Source organism: Oreochromis aureus, linkage group 10 (assembly GCF_013358895.1).
Source record: "Oreochromis aureus strain Israel breed Guangdong linkage group 10, ZZ_aureus, whole genome shotgun sequence".
Classification (NCBI taxonomy): Eukaryota; Metazoa; Chordata; class Actinopteri; order Cichliformes; family Cichlidae; genus Oreochromis; species Oreochromis aureus.
In genome coordinates this window covers 18,015,532-18,035,485 of record NC_052951.1, presented here as the reverse complement: position 1 = coordinate 18,035,485, position 19,954 = coordinate 18,015,532, and the positions used below count along the sequence as shown (strand labels likewise).

The 19,954-nt window shown below is 40.0% G+C and overlaps 1 protein-coding gene and 1 pseudogene across 1 annotated transcript; both read right to left on the bottom strand.

The window, feature by feature from the left end:
- Positions 1 to 6,787: 6,787 nt before the first annotated feature.
- LOC120442356 (olfactory receptor 1500-like) lies at positions 6,788 to 7,809 on the bottom strand. Its single transcript, XM_039618774.1, has one exon. It carries the CDS (start codon positions 7,757 to 7,759, stop codon positions 6,788 to 6,790), a length of 972 nt encoding a protein of 323 aa, XP_039474708.1. The 5' UTR covers positions 7,760 to 7,809.
- Positions 7,810 to 11,400: 3,591 nt separating this feature from the next.
- Positions 11,401 to 12,382, bottom strand: LOC120442355 (annotated as a pseudogene).
- Positions 12,383 to 19,954: the final 7,572 nt, after the last annotated feature.

Here is a 19,954-nt window from a genome sequence, read left to right as displayed (position 1 = left end):
CTTGCAGTATCTTAGCTGTTCCCAGGACTGCGCTCTTCTGGACAGAGATCTCCGATGTTGTTCCCGGGATCTGCTGGAGCCACTCGCCTAGCTTGGGAGTCACCGCACCTAGTGCTCCGATTACCACGGGACCACCGTTACCTTCACCCTCCACATCCTCTCGAGCTCTTCTCTGAGCCCTTGGTATTTCTCCAGCTTCTCGTGTTCCTTCTTCCTGATATTGCTGTCATTCGAACTGCTACATCGATCACCACGGCCGTCTTCTTCTGTTTGTCTACCATCACTATGTCCGGTGTGTTAGCCACCACCATTTTGTCCGTCTGCATCTGGAAGTCCCACAGGATCTTAGCTCGGTCATTCTCCATCACCCTTGGGGGCATCTCCCATTTTGACCTTGGGACTTCCAGGTTATACTCGGCACAGATGTTCCTGTACACTATGCCGGCCACTTGGTTATGGCGCTCCATGTATGCCTTGCCTGCTAGCATCTTGCACCCTGCTGTTATGTGCTGGATTGTCTCTGGGGCATCTTTACACAGCCTGCACCTGGGGTCTTGCCTGGTGTGATAGACCCCAGCCTCTATGGATCTTGTACTCAGAGCTTGTTCTTGTGCTGCCATGATTAGTGCCTCTGTGCTGTCTTTCAGTCCAGCTTTGTCCAGCCACTGGTAGGATTTCTGGATATCAGCCACCTCCTCTATCTGCCGGTGGTACATACCGTGCAGGGGCCTGTCCTTCCATGATGGTTCCTCGCCTTCCTCCTCTTTCTTGGGTTTCTGCTGCCTGAGGTATTCACTGAGCACGCTGTCAGTTGGGGCCATCTTCATGATGTATTCATGGATGTTTCTTGTCTCATCCTGGACTGTGGTGCTGACACTCACCAGTCCTCGGCCCCCTTCCTTCCGCTTAGCGTACAGCCTCAGGGTGCTGGACTTGGGGTGAAAACCTCCATGCATGGTCAGGAGCTTTCTTGTCTTTATGTCAGTGGCTTCTATCTCCTCCTTTGGCCAGCCTATTACCCCAGCAGGGTACCTGATCACGGGCAGGGCGTAGGTGTTGATGGCCCGGATCTTGTTCTTACCGTTCAGCTGACTCCTCAGGACTTGCCTGACCCTCTGCAGGTACTTGGTGGTTGCAGCTTTCCTAGCGGCCACTTCATGGTTCCCATTCACCTGCGGGATCCCCAGGTACTTGTAACTGTCCTCTATGTCTGTGTGAAGTAGTATAACATGAGCAGCATGGAAGATGATAGGAAGACAGCATCTGCAGACTGTTCATGTTTCTTTTAAGTGTTCTTTATTTTCTGGCATCGCCTTTCAACAATTGTTTCACAAAACATAAGAACCTGGCAGTCAAAATCTCACCTGCTTTATATAGAATTCCACTCACACCTGGATCTCATTAACCTCTACCATTGGGAAAACAGGGTAGACTAAGGCTACGTTCACACTGCAGGCGAAAGCGCATCAAATCCGATTTTTTCGCCCCTATGCGACCCGTATCCGATCTTGGTATGACAGTGTTAACGGCACAAATCCGATATTTTCAAATCCAATCTGGGTCACTTTCATATGTGGTACTGAATCCGATACGTATCCGATGTTTTAGAAAGCGACTGCTGTGTGAACGGTCAAGTCGCATTAAATCCGTCTTTTACGTCACTGACACAAGACAGACGGCAATTATCAGCGCCGGAGAAGCGCCCGATAGGACATTGCGAACGATTTCCTACCATCCGGTGAAACTGTTGGGAAGACAACGTTGGAGAAATGTGAACATTTTATTTTACTGTATTTTCTGCAGATTCTGACAGAAATCTGCAACTATCCTTTGAAGCACCGCTCCTCTAAAACAGCAAAAGGATCATTCTACATTATTATGTAAATAACAAAATAACTTAAAGCAAAAATCTGGAAACATAAAGTCCGAAGTCTTTATATTAAGGGCAATCAGTCAAACAATATTGTTTGCTCTGGGTCTAAACAGAGCGAGTTGTGTGTGACATCTTCTTTTGCGCATGCGGGCCGCTTTGAGCGTTCACACTGGAGAGCGTTTGATGTCGCATTTTATGTGTAGTGTGAACAAGCAGACAAAAAAATCAGATTTGATCAAAAAATCGGAATTGAGCATTAAGACCTGCAGTGTGAATGTAGCCTTAATAACACAGTCTAGACAAAGAAACAGGAATAAAATCATTTTTCCGCTTAAACTCATTCACCCAACTAAACAGTTTGAAAAGTCAATCTCTTCACTTAATCTGACTCATAAGGTTATTTTAAATGAAATAAACAATTTTACACAAAAGAAAAAACCCTTCATTTGGTTATACCCAATTGACATGATCAATGACATCATATCCTATAAAATCAGGAAGTACTGGGGCGGCCCTTCCCATATACCCGTGTTACACATAGGACCTGCTCAAAGGAACACACAATGGTAAGTATAACCAAACTACATAAACAAATGAAAGATTCAAACCAATTAATGAAGAAGTGACATTTAGTTTTCAGTACATTTGCACAGATGAAATGAATATAACCAATGCTACCACAAACAGACCCGGGATAGTATGTAGAGCCAAGGTTACATGTGCCGTGTTTACATTAAAGCATTATGATAGACTATAGGATAACAGAACACAAAATAACAATATATGCAAGTGACAAATGGCAAATGAATTCTGTCCTAGCCACTTTGTCACAGTCTGCAATGTTGCCTTCTGGTAGTTCAATCCCCTCAGTTCTGACTACCTTCCCTCTCTTTGTTACCATCTGACTACACTTCTCCACTCCGAACGACATTCCAATGTCATTGCTGTATAGCCTGGTAGTGTGTATCAGTGAATCGATGTCTCGTTCACTCTTTGCATACAGCTTGATGTCATCCATGTACAGGAGGTGGCTGACAACCGCTCCGTTTCGTAGTCGGTATCCGTAGCCTGTCTTGTTAATGATCTCACTGAGGGGGTTCAGGCCTATGCAGAACAGCAGTGGGGACAGAGCATCTCCTTGGTAGATCCCACACTTGATGGTGACTTGTGCTATGGGCTTGGAGTTGGCCTCTACTGTTGTACACCACATCCCCATTGAGTTCCTGATGAAGGCTCTTAGGGTCCTGTTGATCTTGTACAATTCTAGGCATTCCAGGATCCAGGTGTGGGCATGGGGCATTGAGTCATAGGCCTTCTTGTAATCAATCCAGGCTGTGCACAGGGTTGCCAATAGCCCTTCAACAAGTCCAGTTTAGTAACAAACATTGCAGAACCGACCCTATCGACACAATCTTCCATACTGGGAAGAGAATAGGAGTCAGGTTTGGTCACGCTGTTCACCTTCAGAAAATCCATACAAAACTGCGGGGTTTTATCCGCTTTAGGCACTAGGAGACACGGGAAACTCCATGCACTAGAGCTAGGAACAGCAAGACCATTTTCCAGCAGATAAGAAACTTCTGTCTGGAAAAGAGCACGTTTAGTGGGATTCACCCAGTAGTCATGCTGTTTGATTGGAGGGTGGTCCCCTACATCATGCTCCAGCACAGTGGTACGGGAAGGAGTGTATTATGTTTCTCTGAACCATGGGGGCAATCGTGGTTCAGGGGATTGGGAAGCTCATCTTGTAACCGGAAGGTTGCCCAGCTCTGTCCGTCTTGGTCGTTGTGTCCTTTGGCAAGACACTTCACCTAACGCCTACTGGTGATAGCCAGAGGGGCCGATGGTGCGATATGGAAGCCTCGCTTCTGGGACGGCAGGTGTGGCTACAACTGTACCAGCCCCAAGAATCAAACGAGCCCCTGTGAGCAAGCACTCAGCAACAGTGGTAAGGAAAAACTCCTTTTTAACGGGAAGAAACCTCCAGGCTCAGGGAGGGGCAGCCATTTGTCGCGACCAGATAGTGTTGAGGGGAGGGAGACACTACAAAATACATACTGTGCAGGGCTCTAGAGTGCGACCAATTTGGTCGCAAATGCGACCAAATTTTTCAGTGGTGCGACTAAAAAAAAAATATTTGGTCGCACCAGTGCGACCAAATATTTTCGGGTAACAAAACAAAAAAAAATCTCTGCAACTCTCCATGTGGTCAACAACAGACACACATTATGCCCCTATCGTGGACTAAACCAATCAGAGATAGTCAGGGGCGGGACCTCTCTGATTGGCCGTGGTCCAGTTGAAAGTGCAGGTGGAAGAGAGAGGTGAGTAGCTTGAATAAAGCGATATCAATTCATTAACGGATTCCACACAAAGACGTAAACACAGAGCGGACCCCACGGCCTGAACACGGACATGCTGTCGGAGCTTAGCGATTCTGATGCGTCGGGTCCGCGCTGTGTTTCCGTCTTTTTGCACTGATTCTGAGCTGCAGGTTTTGTCTCTCCAACCAAAATTCGCCGAGCCAGCAGCAAAAGAAGCAGCAAACTACGCTTCACATTTGATCAATGTCGTCATGAATTCCCTCTTACTTTTGCTGTTTTGCTTCCACCACGATAAAAATCACACTTCATGCACAGCTGTCTCTCTCTCACTCTGTGTACTTCAAGAACAGTTTCCCGTCTCAAATCTCTGTTTTCTGCATTATTTATTCGCTTATTACCCACCAGTCTACCGTTGTTTACAGCGCTTTCGGTTGCTGTCTTTTTCTTTTCTTTTTCTTTTTTTTATTTAAATGACCTCGGACAAGAAAGCCTAATTTCTGCTGTTCAATACTGAAGAAATTTAAACTTTAAAATTATGCAAAATTGCAGAATATTGCAGAATATTTTTAAGGTTATCTGCTATAAAACGCCAGACCAGGAAAATCTCCTTCATGTTTTTCTGTGTTTTATTCTCAGTTACTTTGACACAAAAGCATCTGCTGTGATGTTCACAATTCTGATGAAGTCTCATGTGTATCAGTACTGATAAATGATCAGAATTATAATATTTCTGACTGTCTGAGGCTAAATTGAATCGAATCAGGACTTTGAGAACCAGAATCGAATGGATTATAGAAATCATTGATGATACCCAGCCCTATAGTGAGCAGCCTAGGCCTGACAGAAGTGGATGTAGCTGTGGGTAATAAGAAAAGATGAAAAGAACTATTGATAACTTTTGTGTTAAGTTAAGGACTGATCCGTCTGAAATTCATAGCCAGCTCTGACACGGTGCCATCAACCTCTGAACGCTGAAAAAGCACAGTGTATCCAGAAAACACATTATATGCTGCAATAAATGCACTGCCCAAGTGTCCCCTCTCCCCACTGCCTTTCAGCAGCAGGCAGCAGCAAACAGGTCGTCAGAGGAGCCAAGATGATGATTAAGTTTAACATTTTCTACAATATTGACAAAGCAATTTAAGCACAAGTTTGTTAGTTAATAATTTAGAAATGAATATTGTCTGTATGGACTTCCCCCAAAGAAAGTGCACATGTAAAACTGCGGTGTTAAGCGATGCGGTTGAAAAATTTGAGTGCGCCTAACATTTGTGCCGGCACGCCTAAATTTTTAAAGTTAGGCACCGGTGCGCCCATGGCAAAAAAGTTAGTCTAGAGCCCTGCTGTGTAGAGGAGCCAGAAATTAATCATAATCAATGATATGGGTGGTGTACAGAGTAGGAGAGGTGAGTGAAGAATAACATTCAGTGCATCATGAGAAGCCCCCAGCTGCTAAGGCCTTTTGCAGCACAACGAAGGGACGGCCTAGGGTCACCTGATCAATCCTGGCTATAAAATTGATCAAAAAGTTTCTAATCACTATAAACTTTTTGATGAACTTACATAATTATTTACAAGCTGGAAGGCAAAGAAACAAAAATGTACTGACATTCTCAGAGCAGACAATAAAACAGTAAGTGTATTTTTACAGTTACAATTTTGAGGACAGCTGATAGAACAAAGTACAACAACAAAGTGTAACACAGAAAAAAATGCTTTTATGCTTACCTGTTTGAACAACAATAAATATATTTCAAACAATAAATATATGCTGCAGTTACATTTTTAAAAAGAAACTCCTACATTTGACCAAAGATCGTCACTGATACGGTCACCAGGTGATGGTTTGAGCCTCAGCTGGGGCCTTTCAATGTGGGGTTTCTTTGTTCTCTCTGCATGTTCTCTCCAGGTTTTTTCGTACATTTAAAAGTAACTAGTACTGTATAAACTGTGTGTATGTGTATAAACTGTCTGTATAAACTGGCCACAGTTGTGAATGAGTGATGTGTAGCTGCCTATTTCTCTATGCTGGCCCTAATAAAGTATTAGAGGTACACAGCTGGCTCAAGGCCCCCTATAATATTGCGTTCACACAATATTAAGCAAAGTCTGAAATTCTAAAACTATATAGGCTCAAAAGATAATGTCAGGTACACAAAAATTGCTCATCATTAAATACAGAAGAGTTCAAGTTGTCCCTGACAGGAGACATTAACATAACTTGATGCACATTAACTGAATTTGAAAACACTCCTTTTAAAATGGAGATATGATGTATCCCTGATTATTTGCAACATACGTATTGTCATTTTCGTCTACTATAGGGCAAAACATAAATACAACATTTTTGAAGACAGAGATATGTGATGCACAGAAACATACCTTCCAAATCCTCAAAAAAAAAAATCTACCTCTTTGCTAGGTGATGTGTTTTAAAATCAACCACAATTTGCACTGTGAATATTGAATGTACCACTTCTGTTTCAAAGTACTGCAACATATCAGCCATTTTTTATTTCATAGTCATTCCTTAAATAAACAAAACACTAACTCAAAAGACTAACATGAAAAAAGGAAGTTTACACTTTTTTCATTTGACCTTTCTAATTTTGTAGCGTTTTATGATTCTTAACAACTTTCTCAGAGATTCTTTGATTTCTCGTGTCTGAAGAACATATATGATAGGGTTCAGCATTGGAGGAAAGACTGAGGTCAAAGACAGGTTTATGATTCTGGCATTTGGCTCTATGTTTGCGCCTAGAGTAAATGTGATTAATATTGGGAGGAAATAGATTGCCACTAATGAAAGATGAGCTGTGCAGGTTTTAAAGCCCTTCATTCTTTCTCGAACTGTGGCTACTTTAGCTAAAGCATAGCAGATACACAGATAACTCAACAAAACAATTGTAAGAGGAAGCCAAAGAATAAGAGCTGGCAAAATCTTAGCAATTACATAGCTGGGTGTATAATCATTGCATGCAAGCCGGTACATCTGACCATGGTCACAGAAATAGCTTTTAATAACAACTGATTCACAGAAGGAAAGCCTTGTAAGAAGGCCAACTGCAATTAGTATAAAAGTAATGGCAGATACCCAGAAAGAGGCAATTAAAGAGAACATGAGCTTGTGAGTTACCTTCAGTTGATAATGCAGTGGGTAAACAATCGCCATAACTCTGTCATATGACAGTGCAACCAGATTTAGAGCTTGCATTGAAAGGAATACATAGCAGAAAAACAGGAATGTCAAGCAGTCATTATAGGAAATGTGGGGGTGATTAAACAAAACGATATCGAGAACCTTTGGCACCATAGCAGAGTTACCTAACAGATCAACCAATGCAAGATTGAAAACTGCAATATATTTCGGTGTTCTTAGATTGTGATCCAAATATATTGCAGCCATGACAGCTGTGTTTGCCAGGACAGAAATAATATAAACAAAAACCAGAAAGGCATAATAATATTTGATATTAGGAATGCCAATAAATCCACTTATAATGAAAAATGCAGGACGCAAAAAAGTGATATTTTTTCCAAGTGCAGAGTTAAAAAAGTCCATTGTAAGATTTCTGCCAAGCTTATATTGCCCAAGTGCTGATGAGACAGGTGGCAGCACTGGCTGACTGGGTTTTGTTATGCACATGCAGTACACCAGATGATGAAGCTCTTGCATGCTTTAACTGTTTGCAGATCCCCTCAATGTTTATCTTCAGGCATGATCCCATGAGCGTATTCTGCAACCTGTTTTTTCCACAATAATTGCAAGGTGTTTAAAATGTACATTAAATTCAGTTCAGTCACCTGATTATTCAAACCAATAACTGCTAATAATAACAACAGAAATTCCAAAATATATTATAATATATTTATTCATATATATGCTTTTTTTTTTTTTTTTTTTCAAATTTCATGCAAACAACAAATTTCAAAAAGGTTTTTTCAAAAATTTCAAAAATGGATTTGAGTTCAGGGCTTCTTTTGTCATATCTTACATTTTATATTGTACCAAATGTTTTAATTAGTTAAGGAGTGTTTAATAACTGGAGTTGGTCTCTGTAGTGATGCTGTTACAATACTGGTAGAATGTGATTTGGCATCATCTTGTTAAATGCTCAATTTGGCAAGGCCTTTCTTGAAAAAGATTCTTTCTTTATGGCTTCATATTTTGCTTCAAAACTGGTATACAGTTAAGCCCATAATTATTCATACCCCTGCCGAATTTTGACTTAAAGTTACTTTTGTTCAACAAGCAAGTTCTTTTTTGAGCAGAAATGACACAGGTGTCTCCCCAAAGATAATAAGACGATGTACAAGAGGCATCATTGTGGAAAAAAATATTTCTCAGGTTTTATTTATATTTTAGCAAAAAGTATCATGTCCAGAATTATTCATACCCTTCTCAATAATCAATAGAAAAAAGCCTTTATTGGCTATTACAGCAATCAAACGCTTCCTATAATTGCAGACCAGCTTTTTGCATGTCTCCACAGGCATTTTGCCCATTCATCTTTAGCAATGAGCTCCAAATCTTTCAGGTTGGAGGGTCTTCTTGCCATCACCCTGATCTTTAGCTCCCTCCACAGATTCTCAATTGGATTCAAGTCAGGACTCTGGCTAGGCCACTGCAAAACGCTAATGTTGGTGTCTGCTAACCATTTCTTCACCACGTTTGCTGTATGTTTTGGGTCATTGTCGTGCTAAAATGTCCACTGGCTCCCAAGGCCAAGTTTTTCTGCAGACTGCCTGATGTTGTTGTTGAGAATCTTCATGTATTGCTCTTTTTTCATGGTGCTGTTTACTGTGATTAGGTTCCATGGTCCATTGGCTAAAAACACCCCAAAGCATTAGGTTCCCACCACCATGTTTGACAGTGGGGATGGTGTTCTTTGGGTTGAAGGCTTCTCCATTTTTTATGCCAAATGAAGGCAAAATCATTGTGACCAAATAATTCAATTTTTGTTTCATCTGACCATAACACTGAAGACGAGAAACCTTCTTCTTTGTCCAGATGAGCATTTGCAAAGGCCAAATGAGCTTTTGCATGTCTTAGAAGTGCCTGGAGAAGTGGCGTTTTCCTTGGTCTGCATCCGTGGAACCCAACAGTGTCCGTTGGACTGTCTGCCTTGAGACATTGCCACCAGCAGAGCCCAGATTCACCAGAATGACCTTGGTGGTGATCCTTGGATTCTTTTTCACCTCTCTCACTATTCTCCTGGCCAGCACAGGTTTCACTTTTGGCTTCCGACAACGTCCTCTGAGATTTTCCACAGTGCGGAACATCTTGTATTTTTAATAATACTTTGCACTGTAGCCACTGGAACTTGAAAACATTTGGATATGGCCTTGTAGCCCATTCGTCACTTGTGAGCAGCCAGAATGCACAGCTGCAGGTCCTCACTGAGTTCCTTTGTCTTAGCCATGAATGTCCACAGACCACCTGCAGAGAGCTGCTGTTTTTCACCTGTTGAGTTGATCAAAACAGCTATTTCCAATTAATCAGGGTAATTAGGATGCTTTAGAACAGCTTTGACTATTTGGAATGGTATGGAACTTTGGATTTTCCCAGAGACTGTGACAGTTTGTGAAGGGTATGAATAATTCTGGACATGATACTTTTTGCTCAAATGTAAATAAAAGCTGAGAAATATTTTTTTCCACAATGATGCCTCTTGTACATCATCTTATTATCTTTTGTGAGATGCCTGTGTCATTTCCAGTCAAAAAATAACTTGCTAGTTGAATAAAAGTAACTTTAAGTCAAAATTTGCCAGGGGTATGAATAATTATGGGCTTAACTGGTATATATTATTCAGTGTTAATTTGATGTTTACAACATGCGATTAAGCCATAGCATCCTTTTTCTTAAAATAACAAATTGCAAGTATATATATGCACACGTATGCACACATAAGCCAGTTTGATAATGTACAATTTTAAGGAGTAAATAAGATGGCATATCGTCAAGTATTTTTTTTATAATTATTTTTAGTATGATGAAAATAATTCTTAAATCCTCTTATACAGACTTACTCGCTTAATCATGTTTGTTTCCATAACAAATACCCAATATCCATGAAGTCAGCAAGAAAACAAATCATTTCACAAATATTTTTGGAGGCAGCCAGCAAGAATGGTGTCGTGCCGATACCAACTTTAATCTCCATACTTCTTGAATGTCACAAGTAAGATGTATGAGGAGGATAAATATAGGGAATTGAATGCTATGACTTTGAAAACTGAATTTGAAGTATTTATATGATATAGAACACCCACAGAAGTACAGCCAAAGAACATTAAACTTTTTGGATTTTCATTTGTATTTACACTCAGGTGAAGTTTCCCATTTTATATCATCGGTTTTATACAGTCCCATGTAGGCTTCTATAAACTTGGTCAGCACTTAAAACACAAACTTGTCTACTATTAGTGGATTTAGGTGCTTCTTTTGAATGCACAACCACACATACAATAACAGTATGCATGAAGAAGAAAGAATAATTAAGAGCCTATACCTGTACCATAAAAGTAATAGAAATGAGGAATGAGACAAAAAAACGAAAAGACTGCTGCTACTCTATATTATTACTTTTTGTTATAACTTTTTTTTGAGTTACATTGTTACTCCAACAAAATACAAATGAGGAAATTTTTTGTTACATTTTAGATTTTTGTGTTTAACTGATGGGTAAAAAATATGTTATACAATGTTCTAATTAGTGTGAGCTGCATTATAGTAAAAAAAAAAAAAAGTCAAGGATACACTCAATAAGCTGCAAAAAAATGTCTACTCATTATCTCAATATACTACTCAATTATCTACTCAATATCTACTCACTACAGTACACACACTGTGAGAAGCCCGTAGAAAGAAAAATTTTATTTTGTGAGAGTTTTAAGGCAAAGGAGGGTGGAATTGACAAAGTCTAATATGAAACCTTGTATTTGATGCTTTTGCTCCCTTGCAAGAATAAGTGTCCATTATTACAGTTCTTGGCTGTTGCTGTCTTTTGTCAGTTTTTATTCTGACAGTAACGTTTTAGATCATTTTGCATTTCGGTGAATGAAGTAGTTATATTGTTTATTGTTCCAAATGAAATCTTGATGGTTTGGCTGCATAAAAGACTGCAATACTGTGGATGAAATACTTCGCCTACATATTCAACTTAAAAGAAAAAAAAACTAGAATGATAGAATAGAAACTTACAAAGGTTTAAGTCTAAACACTTCCAATTTAGCCTGCACTCTAGATTTCATCAATCTTCTCAATGATTCTTTGATCTCCTGTGTCTGAAGAACATAGATTATTGGGTTTAACATAGGAGGCATGACACTGGTCATAGAAAGGTTTATGATCCTTGCATTTGGATGTATTACAGGCCAAAAAACATACACAAATATAATAGGAAGGAAATAAATTGCCACTAATGAAAGGTGACCTGTGCAGGTTTTAAAAGCTTTCACTCTTTCCCTAAATGTAGAAATTTTTGACAAAGAATAACCGATACAGCAGTAACTTCCCACGATAAATGCCAGTGGAAATGCAAGAACAAGAATTATTGCCAAAACCCAATTATATAATTAGGGGTAACATCATTGCAGCCAAGACGATACATAGGACCATGATCACAATAATAGCTCTGAATAATCACAGACTGACAGAAGGAAAGTCTTGTGAGAAGGCCAACTGCAATGAGTGTAAGAGTGATGGCCAAAGGAAGAAAAAAGCAATCAAAAGACAGAATGACCTTGTGGCTCACTCTCATTTGATAGTGCAGCGGGTACATGATAGCCATGACTCTGTCAAAGGACAATACAACCAGATTAAAAGCCTGCATTGAAGTTAAAGTAAAGCAGAAAAACATGAAAGTCAAGCAGTTGTTGTAAGAGATATAATAATGGTTAAACAGAGAAATGTCAAGAACCTTTGGCACCAAAGCACAGCTACTTAACAGGTCTGTAAGTGCAAGATTAAAAACTGCAATATATTTAGGACTTCTCAACATACGATCCAAAATTATTACAATCATCACTAAAGAGTTTCCCACCACTGAAAAAATGTAAATAAAACATAGAAAGACGAAATAATATCTAATATTAGGTATGCCAATGAACCCACTTATTATAAAATATGCAGATTGCACAAAGGTGCTGTTTTCTCAACAGCTGAGTTCAAAAATTCCATTAGATAACCCTCTGTTAATCTTCTATAATTTTCTGTGCTCTGTCTTCTTATGTAACCTTTGTTCTCTGAAGGCTGGCTCCAAACATGAACAGACCAACTTTGTGTTATGTTAGTTATAGCAGCAGTCTGTTCCCTTGTGTCAACCATTCAGCAGGTCACAGTCACTTGGTTCACAAAATAAATGGTTACAGTAGAAACGGGTCATTCTGCTGCTGGTTTTATTTGATATTTCAGTAAAATTCAGTTTATCAGTATACTTAATATCACCTGTGAAGGTTCAAAGGGCTCCTTCTTTCCTGTTTTAATATCTTAATTAATATATTCAAGTTTTAGTTTTCTGTTTAGTTTTTCTGTTCTAATGTTTGAAATTTTGGATTCCTGTTTTTTTTTTTTTCCATTGTTCTGTGGTTTGACTGATTTGATTGCATTGTAGCATTGCTGAATCTGGTTCCTGTTCTTGGCTATTTTAGTGAAGAGCTTTTGATTCATGTCTGGCATTAGAGTTGCAGTCAACTACATCCCTGTGCGTCTGTTTGCGGCTCCCTCGCTCTTGTTTTGTGTTTACACCTTGGTCCATTTGCATTTCCTTATCTTTAAATCCTAAGTGTTAGCATTCATATTAGTCTATTAGTCTATTTTGATTACTCCCTGTTTTACATTAAGGTTATTTTTTCTTTCATGTCCTCTCCCCCTGATTGTCCTGACTGTTTTCACATGTCTTGGCTCCCTTCTGTTTCTAATTCCCAATCAGCCCTTAATATATACCAGTGGCAGTTTCTTCAGGAAAAGCAAGGCAAACACTTCTTGCCTTGTCATAACTTAAAATGTTTCAAATTAAAGCGATCTTACTCCTTTAATCTCACACTGCTCTGTCATAAAGCTCCTCACCTGTGAATTAATATGTGCATCAAACGTTTTTATTATTGCCATTGTGGCTATAACAAAGTGTCGTCTCTGCCCCTGACAGCGTGTCGTACCCCATTAACAGTGACTGGAGCTGTAAGTTCTAAGGGCAGCAGCTTGTTTCTGGTGGTTCGCGCATGCACATTGTGGATAAACCAATAAAACAGGCAAGTTGAACAGGTACAGGCTCAGCAACACTTTGCGATCTATGGGAATATCTCAATGTATTACATGTAACTCAGCTGTTTTGCCAAACTCTCCCTTTCCTTTCATTAATATTTTAATCTCCCCTGTACAGTAGATACATCATATATCGCCTTTGAATTCAGCTGATAAGTTTGACTTATCTGACTGTTTTGTTTCGCTGAATGCGCCTTATAAACAGACCCATTCATCAACAGTGCGCCTTATAATCCAGTGCACATTATGGTCCAACAAATATGGTAGGTAAATAGTGGAGGAATGGCTTTATAATAAAGCTTACTTTTTGTTTGTGTTCAGGGCACTGAACACAATGCAGATGTCACACAGTGGAAATTTGTGTTAGTTTTAGGGTTTATGTTGTTTTGATTGTAATATATTGGTGCATACAGTACTGATTTTATTTGCATGGTTTTACCCTGATATATATATTGCATGTTTTAGTGTTGTTGCATGATATCATTTTAATCTACTGTGGACTGGGCAGACAATAGCAGGCAATTGTTGAAGTGTGGGCATGCCCTGAGGCAGCCTATTAGCCACCAAACAGACTTGATAAAGGAGAGGGTGAGCGCAGAGACTGGAAGGAAAAAACGCGTGCAAGCCAGCGTGGGCAAAGAAGGACCTGCTGCCTGATCGTGGGGTACGACGGGTCATTCGGAGACGGACCGGCCAGCATAAGGCGGTGTTACGAGGGAGGCTGTGTTTGCAGTAATCGAGAGGCCAAGTGTGGAGTGCGGCTGGGCTGTGTGGCAACGCGCCCGTTAGGAAGAAACAGGGCTGAGACAGGAGGTTCCTCCTTGGTTTTCTGGCTGGCGTGGTCTCTCTCTCGGAAGAGGAATTCCTCGCCTGGTTTTAAAGATAAGAAACATTTGCCTGAGCGTGGCCAGACAATGGTATCACGGGACCGTGGGGGAGAGTTTTAGTGTATGAGAAACATTGTATTATTATTTTTTTTTTTTTTTGAATAGTGTATATTTATTCCTGTTGGCAGGGATTTTAGCATACTGAAAATGTTTTTATTCCATAAAGGTCCTTTTAAAATTGTGTTTGTAACTCTGAATTTCTTCCTTCTTGGGAATAAATGGTGTATTTAAGACCTGCTCAGTCTCTGTGCCCTGAGCACTGATTCACTTGCTCCCCTCGTCCTTGTACGTGAAAGAACTTTCGGGTGGGATATTTAGACCTACCAGCCTTAGCGGCTACACAAACAACAACTTCAACATAACTAACACAAAACTAGTTATCCTATTTATCCCAGGGTTTATCAGTCTATCTCGGAGTGCATTTTAAGGCACACCTAGATAACTCTACCACTGCATCGACTTTACACCAGAATTCCTCTTTGTCTTTTGGCATGTGAGGCATACACACTCAAATTTCAACATCATCCTTTGATTTCCAGCTGCAAACTCACAGTCCCATATAACACTCCTTAGTGCTCTTCAACAATATTCATATACTTTTGGTACAACAATTTCAAATGGGTGGCTTTGGCTCAGGAAGTATAGCAGGTCAGCTAATAATTAGAAGGTTGGTGGTTTGATCCACATCTGCTACAGTCTACATGCCAAATATCGTTGAGGCACTAACCCCAAGTTGCTCTCTGATATATCCATCAGCGTATTAATGCATGTGGATGCTAGAAGCATGCAAACACTAAATATCCGCCTGTCTTCTTTCCATCCAGTTCTCTCCCTTTACCAACCAAGCTACATGTAGCACCCTTGCTTTCACCTCCACCTTCTTTCACATGGACTATTTTCTTATTTTCTTTTTTTCTGTTCCTTTGACTTCAGCCAGCAGTAGCAAACTTTTCACCAGCATCATGTTGGCGAGCAGCGCTGGACCTGAACTTCAAACCATTCTGACGTCATTCTATACGTTTGATTAAGCAAAGATTTTACACTAGGATCCCATACATGATGAAACTCTCATTTGTCTAGGCTAGGGACTAGCACTAGAAGTACACTGATTTATGACACCTTCCTTCATAGCTGGTTTCTGAAAAAGATGGCATACAGCCACTTACATTTTAACATCAAAGTACTGGAGAATAGTGTTACTTTTCACTGGTTTTCTATGTAGTTAAAGCTTGAAACCTTGGGGTCGCTTTATGTTGTGCTTCTTGGTTATTTAACACCTGATCTGAATAAACTTCAGATTTAATTGAATCCTGAAGTGCATAAACTCTTCACCACACACTTATGGCACACGTAGATCTAAGGTGTTGATCTCAGAAACAATATGTTTGTTTTGACAAATGCTAACCTAGCTCAGATACGAGGGACAAGTTTCAGTTAAATACATCCATCTTTATCTGTGGCACAAATTGCAGAGATAGATCGGAAAAAAACATGGCAATGTATTATCCAGAATATTTTTCATTATAAATTTGGTATAAAACATGAAGGGTGTGTATGGAATCCAAATATAATAAATCTGATATATGTTTCTACAAACAATAGCTTGATTGAGTATACAGATTGTATACATATATAATCACACAGCTTACCTCAGAAATACTGTAATAAAGTAAAGTCTCAATGAACTTGACTTCACAACAGTCTTAACTCCCTAGGTTGGAAAATTTCTGTTTAATGAGACTGTTAATGAGTTGTTTGTTGCCACTGCTCTCGCGGGATGATGTAATGTCCTGAAAGGTTAGGTAAACACTTCAAATGCCAAGGGAGAAAGATTAGGTAAGTTGGTAGGTAAGCAGAAAGAAAACAAGAATTACACTGACTCATAAAATTGAATACCTTTCATGACATGGGTGTTAAAGAAAAAAGGGTGTCATATCCCATTGAAATCTTAAAGCCTAACAAGGCAAATTTACATGTGATTTGTAATAATAGGCAACTTAAATTTAATTGCCTTTTGACTTGAAACGGGGCCAGTATCTACTGCTTAGACTGAGAAATGCAGAGAACAAAAAAGAGGAAAACCCAGAGTTTGGGGAAAAGGAAAAGAAAGCGTACTTACCTGCTGGAAGTCCGGAGCCGAGTGACTGGGTGAAGGATAGAAGTAAAGTCGGTAAGACGAGTGTTATTTTGATGAAAATAAAAGCTTGTAGAGACTTACCGTCGTGGTCATGCTAATGCTAGCTCGGTTTCTCAGAGGCTAACCACTCACCTTTCATCCGGGGAGCTGCTGCAGTTCCGATACCAATATGTTTGACTTTGTGAAACAGAGCAATGGTGGGAAATATGTTTCTTAGCCTCCCTGAAGCTAATTTTTGTCAGTTCACTGTGAGTTTAAAGTAACCTAGAGTAAAGGGTTATTGAATTACTGTTTACATGAACAGACAAATATTTGAGTACTTGAAACTAAATGTTGTACAACTAAAAGAAAAGCAGAAACTGTGAGATTCGAAACAATTTAAGATGTATATATGAGGTTGATGCAATATTTTGATTTTACATTTGAACCTTAAACAAATGCATCTGAAAATGGACTGACTAGAAATGTAAATTGTTTGACAGGTTTTTGGAGAGGACCGCAAAGTCCGAGGACCAGGACAAGATTCAGGTCGTGACAGATGGCGAGCCAACCACTTTGAGGACAAATCACCACGAAGGAGAGACACACCTACACACTACACTTACAAGGAATTTCAAAGTTGGCTCTAAATTCTTAAAGGGCCCCAACAAGTACTTTTATTTTGGTTAAGTGTGCACACTGTTCATTTGTTTTCTAATAATCAGGGTCATTTTTTTTTTTATACTTTTTCCTGTACAAATTGGCTACTCTAAAGTTAAAATTGTGTCTGAGTCATTATTGCTGCTCAGTACTTTGGTTCCACACGAATTTGGTCTCTTCTGATTCTGGCTAGGGTCCAAGTAGTATTGTACTGTAATTCTCCTTTATATCTTTAAAGTTGGTTACACAAACCTCAGCCATAACTGAGGATTTTGTACCAGCTCGACCAAGCAATGAAAGATTGACATGTGAAGACTTAAGATTGTTCCAATAGTCAAGTATCGATTAAATGAAAGTTTGAATAATCTTTTCAAAGATTTTTTTGAAGCAGAGATGCAACTTCACATTGGTTGCCACCTGACTGACTGATAATGGTGGGACGCCTGTACCAAAATTGCCTGTTCTGATTTTGTTTTTGTCCCAGTCAAGCCCTGGTAGAAGAATATATGAGGGTGTCTGAGTGTCATTCAATTCAATATGATCATACAATAATCATACTGGTACGGGAAAATAAAATTATAGATACAGCCACTTTAAATGGCAGACTCATTCCTGACAGGGCCATAATAGATACCTGGTGGTTTATTGACCCATTGCCGGCTGATCCATGATTTTAATGATATTCCCCGCATGTGACGTGTACAGTGCAAACAGGAATGTTAATGCACCCAAGCAGCATTTATGAAAACTAGTCGTAATCTCTTGTGCATCCACCAGGGGGCGCAATGTAACTGGAAGTTCATTCACTCACATCAGGGGTCTCAAACTCACACCCGGGGGCCACACGTCGCCCCTACTTGTGGCCTGTATATTGACATGAGGAAATATAATGCAATTCGATACTTGAAGATACTTTTTTGTTAGTTTTGTTATTTGTTTGTTGTTGAGTGCAACAACAAACAAATTTGAAGGCAATATGAGCAGGGAGTATAAACATGTTGAGGGACTGGCTGTTAGTTCAGTGAGAGAGTAATTAGTAAAGAAAACAATTTTCACTAGCAGTCAAAAATTAATGTGTACACTTATGTCTGCATTATTATTTTGTTAAATAAGTGCTGCCATGTGTCTGGACAGAAAGAGAGTACAAATTTTTATATTTGGTAGTTCAATGAAAGACTTCAGTTAGTTAAGAGACTACCCGACAGAAGCTTTGATAAAAGCGTGGTTTTGTGCAAACTGTGCAAAAAGCAGTTTGCATACCACTAAAGGACCTGCAGCGAGCACAGAGGCCGTGGGAGCTGTAAGCCTCAATTCAAGTACCAACAAAAGGTGTCAGCAGCCCAAACTTGATGAAATGATTGGCTTCAGGACCAAAAGGAGTTAGTCAACATTGGACAAACTTACAATTTCTCTCGCAAAATGGATTGCTCTGAACTGTAGACCACTATCAGTGGTAGAAGATAGGGGGTTAGAAAATGTGCTACAGTTAGCGTCAGGCGATCAAACTTTCCAACTACAATGCAGAAAGACTATTTCACGTACAGTTCAACAGTTTTTTGACTGTTAGCCTTGCCAATACTGGGTTTAGTGATGTATTAGCAAAATGTCACAAGATAGTGGGTCACTTTAAACACAACCCTGCTAATATGGAGGAACTACACCAGGAGCAAACAAGACTGGGGCAACAGAAAGAGCCACTCATACAGGATGTTTCCACAGGGTGGAAATCAAGAGGCTGTTTTTGCTGCTTTAGACAAACAAAAGCACAAGCTAGTCATTTTAACACCATCAGAGCTGGTAAAACTCCAATTGCTGTGGACTGTCCTTGAGCTATGCAGTAAAATAAAACTATTTCAAAAAGCTCTGTAGTGGACAGTTATTGTGTAGATTAATAATTACTTTCTTGAACTGTCTACTACAGGTTTGTATCTGAGCTTCTTGGAGGTGAGATATAGGTTTCATGTTCAGTGGTTTTACCTGCTTTCTGCCATTACACCATGGAGGTCTCCGATGATGACTCAAACTACATGGTGAAATTTAAGAAATTTAAGACTGCCTTCACAAAGAACCTATCCCAACATGTAGCTACATAAATATATATATATTAGGGGTGCAACAATACATGTATCTGCATTCACGCCCCAAGGACCTCAACAGCTACAGGCTGGTGGCTCTGACATCCTGATGAAGACCCTGGAGCGGTTGGTCCTGGCAACCTGCCTGGATGCCACTTCCTCTTGGAAGAGGCAACGAGGATGCCAGGACCAACTAAAGGTGCCGTGGCAATAGGCTCCCCATCTTCAGACCACATGCCTGCCGAGGAGTTTGTCCGTTGCTGTGGTGACATGGACTTGGAAGAACTTGAGAGGCTTTGCCGCAGCAGCGGCAACATGGATGTTGAAGGACTTAATGGCAGTGATAGAGCTGGTGAGTATGGCGCTGGGGAGAGTCGCAGGTTGCCGACTCTAATCACTTCAGAACAATGACGTTGGTGGTGATGCTGGCTTGCTGTTGCAACCAAGCAAGCCAGCGTCTCAAGACGGTAGGCAATCCATAAAACCTGGGTTGGCCATAGCAATCTGGGCCAGCTGAGGCCCTTCTCTTCTCTAGTGGAGAAGATCCATATGACGCAGAGCTGAGTAACACAGACACTAAAATCAAAATTGTTGCTGAACTAAATGTGTGCTGGGTCCAACATGTTCACGTGGAAACAAAACTTGACTTAATTGGAAAACTGGAGAGTGATACAAACGGAAGACAGGAGTAAACTAAAGCAAAACTAACTAAGACTAAACTGGGAAAACTGAACTAAACTAAACACTAGGG